The sequence below is a fragment of the Oryza brachyantha genome, chromosome 1 (assembly GCF_000231095.2).
Source record: "Oryza brachyantha chromosome 1, ObraRS2, whole genome shotgun sequence".
NCBI classification, from domain to species: domain Eukaryota; kingdom Viridiplantae; phylum Streptophyta; class Magnoliopsida; order Poales; family Poaceae; genus Oryza; species Oryza brachyantha.
Genome location: NC_023163.2, coordinates 18,981,172 through 18,997,539, shown reverse-complemented (window position 1 = coordinate 18,997,539; position 16,368 = coordinate 18,981,172). Strand labels below are relative to the sequence as shown.

The 16,368-nt window shown below is 42.8% G+C and overlaps 3 protein-coding genes across 3 annotated transcripts; all 3 read right to left on the bottom strand.

Moving 5' to 3' along the window:
* Nucleotides 1-195: 195 nt before the first annotated feature.
* On the bottom strand, nucleotides 196-774 carry LOC121054926. Its single transcript, XM_040525951.1, has one exon. It carries the CDS (start codon nucleotides 772-774, stop codon nucleotides 196-198), a length of 579 nt encoding a protein of 192 aa, XP_040381885.1.
* A 4,158-nt stretch (nucleotides 775-4,932) lies between these two features.
* LOC102700472 (scopoletin glucosyltransferase-like) lies at nucleotides 4,933-6,693 on the bottom strand. The gene has a single exon (XM_006644353.3). It carries the CDS (start codon nucleotides 6,652-6,654, stop codon nucleotides 5,146-5,148), a length of 1,509 nt encoding a protein of 502 aa, XP_006644416.2. The 5' UTR covers nucleotides 6,655-6,693; the 3' UTR covers nucleotides 4,933-5,145.
* A 1,216-nt stretch (nucleotides 6,694-7,909) lies between these two features.
* On the bottom strand, nucleotides 7,910-9,622 carry LOC102700189 (scopoletin glucosyltransferase-like). The gene has a single exon (XM_006644352.3). It carries the CDS (start codon nucleotides 9,451-9,453, stop codon nucleotides 7,978-7,980), a length of 1,476 nt encoding a protein of 491 aa, XP_006644415.1. The 5' UTR covers nucleotides 9,454-9,622; the 3' UTR covers nucleotides 7,910-7,977.
* Nucleotides 9,623-16,368: the final 6,746 nt, after the last annotated feature.

The window sequence follows — 16,368 nt, the reverse complement described above, 5'->3', positions numbered from 1 at the left end:
CAGAGGAACGACATATTCCATTTTACACGTCAGAACCAACCAAGCCGCACGTCGGACGACCATGCAAAATACGTGCACTCACGTACGTCAGCCGTCAGCTGAGCCGAGTCGTGTACCACAAACAAGCAAAGTCAACTCGCTCGCAATCTTTGCCGAGTGGTGGACACCAAGGAAGCAAGCGCTGCCATGGCCGGATCAATGCCGGCCAGCAGCAACGCCGTCGCTGTCGGCGTCACCACTGATCACCTGAGGCCGTGATGAGGAGGACAGCCGGCCGAACCCCCAGTGCCCGAGCTGGTAGATCTCCACCCACGTCTTCTCCGCCGCGTCCACCCGCGACCTCACCCTACCGCTGCCCTCGCCGACGGCAGCGTCGCTAGCGTCGCCAGGCCCCGGCGAGCGCCGGTCCTTGCGCTCTTCCTGCACAGCGCCGCCGCCGCCGCCGCCGTCGGGGCGCCACTCCTGCTGGTCGTCGTCGAGGTCCCAGACGCGGTTCGTCTTCCGCGGCGTCGCGCCTGGGCGGCCACCTTGCTTGACCATCATCCGCCGCCTCCGCTTGCTGGCGAGCCTGGCCGCGCACCGGCGGCCCGCCAAGTACGGCGCCTTGACGAAGGCCAGCGTCAAACAGCTCACCACGGCGCACGGGCAGCAGCACAGCGCCACGCAGCTGGCCACCGCCGACGCGCCGCACGTCCCGCACGACTGGGCGGCGGAGCGTCGCCTCGGCTCGCCCTCGGCCGGGACGGGGAACCGGTATGGGTGCGTCGACGCCATCGACACCGCGTGCAAGGTCGACAGTGTCGCGATACGCTCCACGGCTAATGACCGATGCCCCAAGCTAAACTTCTCTGCAACCAAGAATAAGCCAGAGCATGACAGGATAAGACGAAAATTATTGGGACTTCTTTATTATATGACTAGCATTAGTGGTGGTATCACGAATAAAAAATAGTTGTGACGGGTTCGATAGGAACAAACAAACTTAGAACAAACTTAGGTATGTTTGGTTGGTGATCAAGGTGAGATGGGATATGATCAGACAATTCAGATTTATGTTTGATTAGATAGATGGAACGATACAATATTTTGTTTGGTTGGATGGATAAGGATGGATGGGATGAATATATTTAATTACTAATAAATGTTAATATTAATTAATCAACATAAATATTATCCTAATTACTACAAATTAACAATGAAATATATCTATCATCACTAATTAACACTAGTTTAAACTTGTTAATTAGTGATTAATAATAAAACACGCTAATTATCACCAAACAATCATTAATGAACATCATTAGTGAAGGTGAATGAGCTCATCCAGCCAATTTGGCCGAATACACCCATACAACATCTTTATGGAATATTGCTCTCATGACCCACCCTATTAAATTTTGCCCGTGAACCAAACATATTAAAATACTGGACGGTCATCTCCCATCTATCTAGGAAAGTCCAGCCAACCAAACACACCCTTAGTCCCATACCATAATACTGTAATAACATATAATTTGGCATATATATATATATACCATACAGTGTTCTGAGTGCTACGTAATACACAGCGCATGACACACCACAACCAAATCAGACCTCACACCATCCACCAATGAAGTAACTACCCCGCTTATACAAGATGCAATTAAATTTTAACTATTTGAATTACTTGTCGGTGCCCCGAATAAAGCGAGTTAAGTTTTGACTTTTTTCAGTCAAATTTAACTTACTGAAACATGAATACAAGTCAGTGAACGCGAGTTAATTTTTAACTAAACAACAACACATTGTTCAATAAGTGGGCAATCATTTTTTAGTTAATTCTTGACTCAAGACACAACGCTATACTACCTGTGAAGCTAGTTATTTTTTTTAACTCATATTGAATATGGTACAACGCGATTGGACAACGACATGCTTGTCTCAGTGAGTTATTTTTAACTCTATCACCAAAAGAGTATATGGTGTTGTTTTTATAAACACTTTAATAGTTATTGTTTTGTATTATTTTGGATAATTTCGCTGTGGCAGCCAGAGGTGAGGTACGTTTATAATATGAGAAATAGTGATGAATACATTTTTTACTATAAAAGGAAGCGAATACAACCTCAGCCATATTTAAGCCGCTTGAACCAGGTGGTCTGACTAAGCATCTCACAGCGGGGTCTAGTCATATATCTAAAGTTGTACATGTCCTCATTGATTATATTAATGCCGTCGTTGTCAACAAAAATATGGTACAAAATGATGGTATCGTTAGGGGTATTCAAGTGGGTATAGGTTGTCAACGCACGATGGGACCGAAGGACATGGGGGTAGACATGTATCCCAAATCCCCGACATAGATCACGTCATCTTCTTCCGTTGACGATGACAACAGGAAGGGGTTAGGGATACATTAGAGGAGGCCCTGACACATAGAATTCTTTTGGCATATATATATATATATATATATATATATATATATATATATATATATATATAATTCATTATAGACTAAAATATAGTGGATATGTCAATTTACCAAAAAAATCAATTTATTAGCCAACTAATCAAATATCTTTAAAAACTTAGTGTATATGTAAGACTGCAAATGATCACTTTGTATTTTTATAGACTCTACAAGGCTTTGGTAAATGTATTCTCCGATCACCCGCTGCACAGCCAGGGGTGGCAGTGGACTGCGGGCATGCGGGCGTACACTTGACGCCGCGAGGGGCGAAAAGCGCGGCCATGTCTGCCACAGGCATGAGGTGGCCCCGCGCGCGCGATGAACGGGAAGAAGAGGACATATGCAACGGCGGCTGCTGCTGATCCCCCTCGGCGTCGGCGACACCCGACAGCCACGGCTGCCCTAGCTGCGTGCTGGCGCGCGGTGATGCCTGCCGTTCTTTTTGCAAGTAGGCGCACGCTGACCACTGACCACAAGAACGCGCGGTGGCTGGCTTACCACAAGAATGGTTCCTGCTCCCAAAGTTTGATGGCTAGTCGTTTGGCTTGGCACTCCACTGGAATGATCGCTACATGCATAAAGTCTGTACGTAAGCATGACAGCGAGGGGATCACGCGATCCACTGGAGATCGTGTTTATTTTTTAAGCTATAGAAAAACATTGTGCCACAAATGGTTTCTAAGGACTTGTTTGAAACGGAGAGGAATATGAAGAAGTATCTTCGAAACTAAACTGTTTTTTTTGTGAAAATTCTGTAAAGTTCTTGTATTTTAAAGATGCCTAAACTTTTCATTTCCAACTAGTCCAAACTTTTTTAAAAAAAAAAATTTAGGATGAACACCGTTTATCTTTGGACTATCTTTTCCCACCCTATAAACTCTAGCATGTGGTCTGTTGGGTGAGTATAATGTGTGAATAATTGTGCGCACCAGTTACGCATGAACTCGTTTCACACGACACATGTGTGCAATCCAAGTTTGTACACGCATGTAGAAACTATATAGCTACAAAATTTCTTTATATAAAGTTTCTACGCTAAAAGTTGGAGCCAAATTAAAATCTAACGCATTTAAATGTCATCCTAGGAAAAAATATTGTGTGCAAAGTTGTATGTATAAACTTCCTATCTACAAATTAAAATCAGATTTTCAAATTATATTGGTATCATTCTCGTCTATCGTGTATTTTATTTTGTTTTTGACTATATATATGGTAGTGAATTCACATATTATAAGGCTTGACTATGATATTTTCAATCATCAAGGGGCACACTTATGGCACTGCAATCACCCTTGTGGGACCTTGCAGGGCCACGGAGGCTGAATCACAACCCAACCCCGTTCACGGAGAAAACAAAAATCAGCTAAAAGGTCTAAAAGTTGGGCTATAAAATATACTATATAAACTTTCCAATACTCCAGTCTTCATTCTCGAGCTAACCACCACCTCCTCCCGTGTCTTTCCCAAATTGAGCTGACTCTGCTGACAGGACAATTTTGTTATCATTAAGAAAGTAACTTCATATGTTAAAATTTAAACTAAAAACTTTGATATCTTAAGTATATACCGGAGGTATTAAATTTTATAATAAAAAATATATTACCTCCTGTTAATTTTTTAAAGAAGTAAAATTACTCGGTGCTCATATCTGAAAGATCGCTTGCTTTGCGGTGTGCTTCGTCCTCTAACCGATGTCCAGCGCTGACAAACAAGCCATGATTACACCGCCACCGCCACCTACCTCGACTCTATAGCACCACTATCCATGACTCCTCTGTATGTAGGTTACCTGCCATCGTGGATGCTTTCGCCGTCCACAAGTTGCGCAGCTCCCATCCATCATCTCCATGGTTCCATCATCTCCTTGATTTTTTGTGTTTTTAATTCGTTCACTCACATTACCACAACTTGCTTGACATGCAAACAAATGATCCATCACAGGAACCACCAAATGATCCGTGGTGGATTTTCACGACGGGGGAGCTGCCATCCCACTTGGGGCTCTACTGTGAAGTTTGCTGAGATATGCTCAGGTTCAGAACGATATATATATCGGCTCCAAAAAAAAAATCATAATGGAATCCGGTTTTGACTAAATCTGTTCAAAGCTTAGTTCATCAGATGGTTTAACTAGTTATAGGCTAAATAGGAAAAAAAAACGCTCCGGAACTTATCGCTGTCCAGTTGTATGCCCTGCATGGATACAATCATTCTCGTCTGCTTCAGGGAATTTTCAAAAACAGAGCATATGTGATGCTGAACCGTTGAACATGTGTGTGTGTTTTTTACCTCAGTGGTGTTTGTCCAGGAGATGGTGCTCCTCAAGATTGTTCACGGCAGTGTCACATTCACCCCTGGTTCTACTCATACTTATAAGCTAAAATTTAAATTTTCAATATTAAATGTAAAATTGATTTCGAGATTTTTTTACTAAAGTTTATTTTTGCATTGGCTTTTCCAATCATACTTCTAAAATCTTATTTGCCCTCCCAAGATTCTCGCGGTTCTTAATTTGTTTCATGTTGGGAGAACAGGAGACGGTTGGTCCACAGCGGAAGGCCACATAGCACCTAAACCAAACATTTTTTTTTTGTCCAGAGATATTTTGTGACTGGTATGGACAGTACTGGAAGACGACGAATCCGTCCGGCTGTCCCGGTGACCGTCAACCGACCAGATGCCATCTCAGTATCTCAAGCCGTGGCGGAGCTCCGGCGAGCCATCAGCTCATCCAACAACCGTCCGGCATCATCGTAGGAAGAGCCGCCCTCCTGCACGGCGCTCCTTGCCTTCTCGCTGAGCTCCTTAACGTTTCTCCTTATCGCCTCACCTTCACCCATCACTGTCTCGATGGCCTCAGCGATCACCTCGCCCTCAATCACCTGGCTCCGATCGTCCATGAACGACGCGAAGTCGCCGGCGCCGACGCCGACGCCGACCTTGAGCGTCTCCACGATGAGCTTCTCGTTGTAGAACTGGTCGGTGTAACGCGGGTAGGTCACCATAGGCACGCCGGCGCACACGGCCTCCAGTACGGAGTTCCAACCGCAGTGCGTCACGAAGCCGCCGACGGCGGGGTGGTTCAGAACGAGCACCTGCGGCGCCCAGCCCCGGACGATGAGTCCGCGCTCGCCGCGCGCCACCAGATCGGCGAAGCCTTCGGGCATCCACTCCGATGCGTCGGTGTCCTCCCGGGTGATGATCCACAGGAAGTTCGTGCCAGTGAGCTGCAGGGCGCGGGCGATCTCCCTTAGCTCCGCCGCCAATAGACGGGCCAGCGTGCCGAACGAGATGTAGACGACTGAGCCGGCCGCCTTCTGGTCGAGCCATCGCAGGCAGCGTTCCGCGTCCGGCGAGAGGTGGCCGGTGCGTTGCCTCGCCGCCATGCCCTTGGTGGCAAGCGCCACCGGCCCCAGGAACCACGCGCGGCGGCCAATCTTGGCGTGGTAGTGCTCGACGTAGTCCGCCTCCATCTCGTGGAAGCTGTTGAACAACTCGCCGAAGCTCCTCTGGTCTGCGGCGTTCACGAGTTGGAGGTAGGCCCAATCGTCCGCGTGCTTCTTGGCGTCCATCATCTGGCTCCGCCTCAGCTCGACGCGGTGCGGCATGTCCGGCAAGGAAACGATGGCGTCGGGGTCGTCGGGGGAGGCCTCCACCGGGTTGTTGCGAAGCATGCTGTCGGTGCAGGCCCGCGCGAACAGGCTGCTGCCGAGGAACGACAGTCGCGGGACGCCGTGCTCCGCGGCGGCATCCGCGGACCAGGGGAAGAAGCTGTCGGCCACGACGGCGTCTGGGTGATGCTCGGCCAAGAACCGGTCGAATGGCTCACGAAACAGCGGGAACGCTTTGCTCATCTTGTCCCGGTCGGCCATGGACATGCTTGGGATGTTCTCGACGCCCGGCGGGAGGCTGACGTCGGGGAAGGGGAAGAGCGTGATGCTGATCTCCGGGGCGCCGGTGGCACGGGAGGCGTCGTTGGCACGGTCCACAGCTGGGCGGATAACTTCGGCGTTGGCTGGGGTGGTGAGGATGGTGCACTTGACGCCGCGAGTGGCGAAAAGCGCGGCCATGTCGGCCACTGGAATGAGATGGCCGTGCGCGATAAACGGGAAGAAGAGGATGTGGAGCGGCTGCTGCTCCCCCTCGCTGACAGCCATTGCTGGCGAGCTGCGTGCTCGAGACTGCCGATCTTGTTCTGACATTCCGCACTTGCGGTAGCCTACCACAAGATGCAGAGCTCAGCGCGGTACCTACTCCCATCATTGTTTGACAATTCATTCCTTTCGCGTTCAAGTGGAATAGTACGAAACAATTCATTGTTTCCCATTTTAAGGCCCCGTTTAGTTATAAAATAAATTTAAAGTATTAAATAAAGTCTAATTATAAAATAAATTTTAGATTCCGTCTGAAAATCATAAGACGAATCTTTTGAGTCTAATTAATTTGTTATTAGCAAATATATGATATTGTAGCACTTATAACTAATCATGTACTAATTAGGCTTACAAAAATCGTCTCACGATTTTCACCATATCCGTGTAATTAGTTTTAATGTTCATCTATATTTAATGCTTCATTTAGATGTCCAAAGATTCGATATGATGTTTTTGGGGAGAACAATTTTATAGTCCAACAAAAAGTAACAAAAAGTATCTCGAGATGCCGGTATCTCGTGGTACCAAATCGTTGGACTACTCAGCTAGATCCAATGATAAGAAATGATTTGGTACCTAGAAGCACTGGTACCTCGACATGTTTTTTTTATGACGCCCTATTTAGTTCCGAAAAACATCACATCGAATTTTTGAACATCTAAATAAAGCATTAAATATATATAATCATTAAAACTAATTACACAGTTATGGAGGAAATAGTGAGACGAATTTTTTGAGCCTAATTAGGACGTGATTAGCCATAAGTGCTACAGTAACCAACCTGTGCTAAAGACGGATTAATTAGACTCAAAAGATTCGTCTCGCGGTTTTACAGGTGAAATCTAAAATTTATTTTATAATTAAACTACGTCTAATATTTTAAATATATGTTTAAAGTTTTGATGTGATGTTTTTTTTAAAAAAATTTCAAACTAAACGATGCCTCAGTCTCTGTCTCTAACGAGAAGGACAATAGTCTGAACTCTGAATCTGTCCGAATGTCCGATCGCCTTCATGCGTCCAATCCCCATGTTGCAGCGCTATAAAATTTTTTGAAGAAGTGTCACGTCAAACGTTTGATTGGATGTAAAGGGTTTTTGATATAAATAAAAAAACGAATTTCACGGCTAGCTTGAAAACCACGAGACGAATCTTTTGAGCCTAATTAATCCGTCATTAGCACATGTTGATTACTGTAGCACTTATAGTTAATCATAGACTAATTAGGCTCAAAAGAATCGTCTCAAGATTTCTTCTATAACTGTGTAAATAATTTTTTAATTTATCTATATTTAATAATTTATTTAGATATAAAAATTTGATGTGATGTTTTTGAAAAAAAAATTTAGTAACTACACAAGTCCTATAGTTTCATACATTGAAGGAGCTCCGGCGAGCCATCAACTCGTCCATCAGACGTCCAACGTCATCGTACGAAGATCCGCCCTTCTCCAGCGCGCCCCTCGCCTTCGCGCCTAGTTCCGCCGCCTTCTTCCGTATCGCCTCGCCCTCCTCGCCCTCGCCCATCACTCTCCCTATGGCTCCCGCGACCACTTCGCCGCCGATCACTACCCGGCGGTTCTCCAGCTTCGACGCGAAGTCCATGGAGCCGACGCCGACGCCGACCTTGAGCACCTCCGTGATGAGCTTCTCGTTGTAGAACTGGTCGGCGTACCGTGGCCAGGTAACCAACGGCACGCCGGCGGTCACGGCCTCCAGCGTTGAGTTCCACCCGCAGTGTGTGACGAACCCGCCGACGGCAGGGTGGTTCAGGATGAGCATCTGCGGCGCCCAGCCTTGGATTGTGAGGCCGCGTTCGCCGCGTGGCGAGATCAGCTGGGGGAAGCCTTCGGGCATCCACTCCGATGCGTCGGCGTCCGCGCCGTTGATTACCCACACGAAGTTCCTGCCTGAGAGGTCGAGGCCTCGGGCGAGCTCCCGCATCTCCGCCGGCGAGAAGCTGGACAGCGTGCCGAAGGAGACGTACACCACCGAGCCGTGTGGCTTCGCGTCGAGCCACCGCAGGTAGCCGTCCGCGTCCGGCGAGAGCTCGCTGGTGCCTCTCACCGCCGCGTCCTTGTTGGCAAGAGCGACCGGCCCGACGAGCCATGAGCGGCGGCCGAGCGTCGTGCGGTAGTGCTCGACGTAGTCCGGCTCCAGCTCGTGGAAGCTGTTAAACAATTCGCCGAAGCTCCTCTGGCTGGCGGAGTTTATGCTCTTGAGCAACTCCCAGTGGTCCGGCCGCTTCTTGGGGTCCATCATTTGGCTCCGCCTCAGCTCGACACGGTGCGGCAGCCCCGGCAAGGTAACGACGGCGTCAGGATCTTCGGGGGCGGCCTCCATCGGGTTGTTGCACACCACGCTGTTGGTGCAGGACCTCGCGAACACGCTGGTGCCGAGGAACCCCAGATGCGGGACGCTGTGCTCGGCGGCGGCTTCCGCGGCCCACCTGAAGAAGCTGCCCACCACGACGGCGTCGGCGCGGTTCTCCGACAGGAACCGGTCGAAGGGCTCCCGGAGCCGCATGATGGCAAGGAAGAACCTGTCGCGGTCTTCCTGGGACGAAAGCGCCGTGCCGCTCTCGGCGCCCGGCGGGAGCCCAACGTCCGGGAAGGGCACGACGACGAGGTCGATCGCCAGGCCACCACCGCTCCCACGGAAGGAGTCGTTGGCACGGTCCACGGCCGAGCGGATGACGGCGGCGTTGGCCGAGGTGGTGAGGATGCTGCACCTGACGCCGCGAGCGGCGAAGAGCGCGGCCATGTCGGCGACTGGGATAAGATGGCCAGGCGCGAGGAACGGGAAGAAGAGGATGTGCAGTGGCTGCTGCTCATCCTTGATGGTCATGTCTGAGCTAGTGATCAGCTAGTAGCTTCTTGCTCTGGAGCAGAGTAGGTAAGCTTAGTGTAGAACTTGCTAGTGTTCAGAACTTCATATGATATGCCTGAAAGCCTTGTGCTCTACAGAAGAGCAGAGCCACCCATTTTATGGGGTCCAGTCCAAATTGCTTCTGATCTCTCGCCGTCGGTTGGAACCATCGAGGAAGACTAGATTACGAGAGTCGTATCTGAGTTGGCGACATCTCCCCAGTTGCTTGGGGTGCCGTCCAAGTATATTACGTCCTAAGACGGTAAGAGCTTTGAATAATTGGGCTGGAGTTACCTCTCTCGTCTTTGGCAATTGGCAGTATCTTGTACTAAAAAAGATACTCTTACTTGTAATCAACTTAAATAACTGCGCTGCGTGCTGACGATTAAACTTACTGCCTCCTGATACAGTATACTGGAGAGAATATGGGGTTATCGTTTGTCTTTTTCAGCTATAATGTCAAATAAAATAGTTACAAATAGAAAATAATTTTAACTTTATATTATATATATATATATATGTTCTTCTTAATCGACAAGCAAAATCTAAAAATAAACCGTAATAAAAATCTTAAAATCAGTGTGATCGCCAGGCCATGAATCCCCATAAGATAGCGCCTTCGTCACGGCTTACGTAAACATCACATGGGACGCTGATCGTGAACAACTCAGTGACGCAAGCACAAGATTCAGAACAAGCACACGAATAAGGTCCCCGTTTTAGTGAAGGAAAGATTTTATGTGTCACGTCGGGTCGTCAAAATAGGTTTTTGGATACGATGAAAAATAAATTTTATAGCTCGTCTAGAAATTACGAGACGAATTTTTTAAGACTAATTAATCCGTCAATGGCACATGTGGGTTATTATAGCACTTAGGCTAATCATGGACTGATTCGGCTCAAAAGATTGGTCTAACGATTTCTTCTCTAACTAGACAATTAGTTTTTTATCTATATTATATTTAGATGTCTAAAAATTTGATGTGATGTCTTTGAAAAAAATTAGGAACTAAACGGGCCATAATCTTCACACAGTGGGAATAATTTTTTTTATTTTTTAAAACTTTTTCATAAATAATTTTATCACTAAACCTTAAATAAAAATATTTTTACTGTATTAACCTTTTGTTCATGTCATTGTCGGTATCGTAACGTGGCAAGACAATGTTGGCACGACAGTGTCGATGATGTGGCAGCGTTGACTTGCTACACCAATTTGAAACTATTTTTCTCCTAGGTCTACTAATAAAATTATTTATTAAAAATATTTAAAAAATAAAAAATTCATATCTTACCTGCCACCAAAGCATAGGCAACTTGGTTACTTGGCACCAGTCAAAGTATAATAATTTTACTTCACGCTACAGTTTTACAAGTCGTCAGCGCCTCACGAAAAGTCTCAGCCTCTCAGGACCGAGCTACGGAGTGGAAGCCTGGCCCGCCGTGACGGTATATGCATCGCCCGCATTAGCATATCTACCCACAAGATCCCGGTTGCTTGCAGAACAGAGCTGCGGGAAGTCTCCGTCTCGCTCTCGCAGGCAGCTGAGGCAGGAAGGCAATGAGTTGATCTTTTAAACCTGTACATATGTATAGAAATGTCGGGGATCGTTTATTTGTTCATTCTGGTTCAACCTGTGTAGTTCAAGTTAAAACTTATATGGTTATGAAATAACATATCATAGACAACTACTTTTTAAAAAGTAATAATAGATAATTAACTGACTAAGTAAGATGTAAGATGTAATCATAGTCATAATTAATATTTTGTTATGAACAATTGGCTTGCGAGTTGATTTATAAATAGAATTTGGTTTAAAAATAATTAAGATGTTGATGTGAGTATGTGTGATTAATATGGGTGTGTTGCTATTTCTATGTGAGCAGGTGACTTGGATGTCAACGTTAACGGGATCATAATTAGGCTTAGAGAGAATCTAAGATCCAGACCATCAAGAACGCCGGATGATGATACTGAATAAAAGATGATACATGGTGAAGAACACCGTATGAGGATGGATGTGTAACGGACTTCATATTTGTGTGTGGGAGCGCCTGAAAAAATTATGAGAAAAAATTGATGAAAATTGCAGATTGGTTGATGAAGAAATTAAAAAAAAGAAAGAAAAACGTGCTACAGCATGCCGAGGTACTGTAGCACGCATGTACTCCTGCACGTTGCATCTGTATGTACGTACGTACTAGTGGGCCGGTTGGCCTATGCAAGACAACCTTCGTTCGCGAGGATTCGATGGATTTTGAGTCCGCGTCAATGCAACATGAATTTATTATGGATTGAAATTTTTTTAGGAGATAATTGTAGAGAGATGAGTTCTAAGTCTTATTCCTTGTTAGAATGAATATTTTGCTATAAATATATATCGAGAGGTATGTCTCTGGTGTGTTTTTTTAAGGTTTAGATTTAGATGATAGAAAATTAGAGGTTTTGAATAGTTTACGATTTTAGATTAAAAATTTTGAGATGAGTGTTGTTGGTGTATTTTGTAAATACTAGTCGATACAATAAAATCAAGATAATTCAAGAGTAAACACGTGGTCGGTCTTTAAACTTGTGGTGTCGTATCACTTAGGTTCATAAACTTAGAAAGTGCACGTTTTGATCCATGAACTTGTTTTAATGTTTAAAATTATGGACCTGGATGATACATTAAAACCAGTTCATGAACCTGGATGGTACATTTAAAATAAGTTCATAGACCTGAATGGTACATTAAAATAAGTTCATAGACCTAAAAGTGCATTTTCTAAATTTACGGAACTAAGTGATATCGGGCCACGAGTTTAAAGACCGGCTATGTACTTTACTCGTAATTCTTCTGTTTTTATCTACTGGTGTTTTTCTGGGTTTCGAAAGTCTGATCGACGGCACATGAGCGGTGTGACCAAAGGTAGCAAGTTTTTGTCAAGTTCACTGGTAGAGCTAATCTTTTATTTCACGAAAGATTTTTATGTTTTGATTTTTTCTACCATTCACCCATTTCTACTAGGTTTGTTTGATCTTGTTTAATCCTACATAAGAAATAAGTGGACATCACCTTAAAACCAACGAATTGTCTCAAGAAAAATCTTTTTATACATGTCACTTTTGTAGAGATAAATTGAAAAATACCTCCAAAATTAAGATTCCTATAACCCGGAGACATTGTTTAGAGCCATTTTACAAATTGTCAATAATGTTTTTACCCTAGAGACAATTTAAAGGCAGTTTTCTAACCTATTTTGCTAAATTAATCTTATATATGAATTTTTGTGGCACTTTATAATATGCTTCATATGTATCAGCATTTTATTGAGACATTTTAACTTTCTTAAAGACACTTAAGTGGATGTTAATAGATACTACATAACTAAATATATGTAATATACGATATTAATAAACAAGTAATCACCTGAGATCTAGATGACTAGGTGAATGATAGATAAAGAACTCTCAGGCTAATAAGCCTTGAGTTCAATGATTGTTAGTATAATGATATTTTTTTTCTATTTTTTTCTACACTAGTTTGTTATGGTTTTCATTAATTTAATGTCATGTAAGTTGTTTGTAAAGACAAATCTCACCGTAAGACATTTATAATTTAATGTCTCTATAAAAATGCTGCAAATTGTCTATAAAGACAAATCACCATAAGAAACTTATGGGACTCTTTACAGTAATTAAAAAGGGTATCTAGAGCTCATTTTTGTTGTAGTGATTATATATAAGTTGCAAGTCGATGGTGAAACAATAATTATGCGGTTTATCGTCAACCAACATAGAAGTTTAGTAATATGTGGTATTCTGTCTTTAGGTCTGTCTTCTAAGTACTTTTTTCTTCATAATCAAGTTGCAATTTTGTAATTCGCAATTGTTCAACCTACAAACTCTATAATAATTAGTTATATCATATTTAAAGTAAAGGCTAGAATGAAATCCTTGTCTAAAAAAATATCGTCACAAAATTGATTGTGTTCAATCACAACATGCTAGACCTCCATTGCTTTGCTGCATGCTTTCGAAAAACAAATGCGTTATCCATGTGCACATGTTCTCTCAACCTAGCAAAGTATTTTATTCAATGAAACCGACAACTCGTACAATTCCATGATTAGCCCTGCTTATAACCTCGTGTCTAATTTCCCATTTCAAGCATTACACTGGAAATCTATGATGCCCACTTCTACATTTGGTGATCACTCAGCGAATGCAGAAGTTTGGATAGAAAGGCAAAGAGCGGCAAGAAGCTTGCCTAACAACTAAAGTAGTGATTCCGCGTTCATTTCTTTCCCTGCAAGTGTAGGATGACAGAGCTAGTGAGTCTTTCTGCACTGATCAGGCTCTCGGGGCGATTGATCGGTGTTTCATGAAAAAAAAATTAAACGACATATTTGCACATAACAAATAATTTATAAATAAAAAATTTATATATGTATTCTTGACTATCTAAAAGCCAAAACTAAAAAAATAAATTTTGGTAAAAGAACCCCTAAAATCAACTACACATTGAAGGTTGAAATTTAAATTTTTACTTATAAGCATTTATAAGCATATGCATAAACGAAAAGTTGAGGTGCCCGCAATACATGGTGATGCCTGTCATCACTTCAACGTTATATCGAATGTGGTTTTTCAGCTTATGTATGATTGATTATTACATGCACACTTTCTAAGCTCCTAAGAGTAAAATACTTTCGATCACTACTTTTTTTAAAAAAAAACAAACTTTAAACTTTCTCATATTTAATGTGTTCATTTGTGTTCTACAATAATAATTATCCTAAAATCAACTTTTTTATCCACCATGCATCAGCTATAAAGAAGAGGCTCTAGACAATAACACAACCTATAACTTTATATCAACTACGGCCCTCTGTTGATATTTGATAACCACTTAGGGCTCATTCATTTTTGGGGGAGAAAGGAATTTAGATTTCTAAGAAATAATTCCTATAAGTGTTATTTGGCTTGTAATAACGGAGCATAGAAAAATAAAGCAAAATTTACATTTTCACTGGTTGTGGAGAAAAACAAAGAAAATTTACATCTAATTCAACCTCTTGAAAACATTTTTTATGGACTCTATGTACACGTATTCTTATTATTTCACCTTTTCTATTTATATTGGTTAAATTTACCCTGGACCGATCAAGCCCAGTAAAAAAGTCACCTGCCGCCATCACCCCCTCTCTCTCCTGTTGGTGAGCTGGTGCCACCACTGCCCTAGCTATAAACCAATTTCTAGGCCCTAGTCGTCACTCATGCTGAAGCCTAAAACGGCCTCTCCTATCCATTCGAGAAACTAAATTTAGCATATCGCTATCGTGACTAGAGAAGCAAACGAGCTTCTCATGAATAAATCTAGGTGACTGAAATTGAGTAAAAGTTCGTGAAAAAAAATTTTTTGGTGTTACATTAGACGTTTGATCATATTTCAAAAGATGTTTTTGACCACGAATGAAAAACGAATTCTATAGCTCGTCTGGAAACCGTGAGACGAATCTTTTGAGCCTAAAATTAATTAATCCATCATTAGCACCGGTGGGTTACTGTAACACTTATGGCTTATCATGGACTAATTAGGCTCAAAAAATTCATCTCACGATTTCTATCCTAATTGTACAATTAGTTTTTTCATCTACGTTTAATGCTCCATTTAGGTGTTCAAAGATTTAATGTGATGTTTTTACGAAAAATTTTGAAAACTAAACAGGGCCCTTATGTATGTTCTAGTCACATTAAGTAGTGTCATGCGAATTCAGCATTTTTTGTATACTATGATTGTTATACTGCCTCTGGTACATAATGTAAGTCGGTTTTATTCATGTGCTACGGTGACAAGACTATATTTTGTAACATAGGGGTACTTCTTTGGACACTTGACACCCGACTTGATGTATAGGGTTTTTTTATCGTCCTTAAAAAATATCTTAAGGTAAAAAAAATTTTTGGTATCCTAATGTACATTATACCTTAACGTACTAAATTTTTACACTAATAAATGTGGTACCTCGAGATATTTGTAAAAACTTGTATGTATAAGACTTGGCTGGAAGTTGAGATCCTCTAAAAAACCTATAGGTCAGAGTTTATGTCGTTAAAAAAGAACATTTTTTCATTCTTGAGAAGGTAACACTGTTTTCTATATAAATTTGGTACCCCTTGATAGATAGCAAAAGGTACCAAATTTTACCATAGAAAACGGTGGTATCCCGTAGTACATTCTTAAGGATAGGAAAAATGCTCTAAAAAAACATATTGTGCGTGCAGAGGGCATATTTTTTGTTTTTTTATTTTTTGATCAAAGAAGAAAATTTCTTGGATTACCTCAAAAACTAAATACAAAGTCCAGCGCAGACATCATTAGACTGGATCGATGCCCTTAGATTGCCTTTCGCAAATGCTTCCGTGCTTCCTATCCAAACACGAAGTCATGTGCTGCCGATGTTGACACATGACAGTTAGCATGAGATCAGAAATCAGACACGAGGGCATGGCGAGAAGGTCGCCAATTTTCAGATTTCATAAGGGGTAACCGCAGACTAAAAATAATTTATAAATAAAACTTTTATATTTTATACACGTGTTCTTAGTGATTTAAAAGCTAAGATTAAAAAATTCCAAAAAATTCTAAATTTAAATTAAAAAATTTTAAACTTTGGTTTATAAGGGCATATAGAACGCAGTGAGCCGCCGATAGATTGAACATGTCAGCAATCAAAAGAGCACATGCATTTGCTAATTGCTAACCGTGTTCAGCCGTTCATACCTCAGCAGAACCAGGAACGTGTAAACAGAATGAAATCTCAGTAGAGCGGAGAGCAACACGTTCAGTGATGCAAATATAACAACGTGGAGTACGTGTTGTCAAAAACATAGGTTATTACAGATTTCCA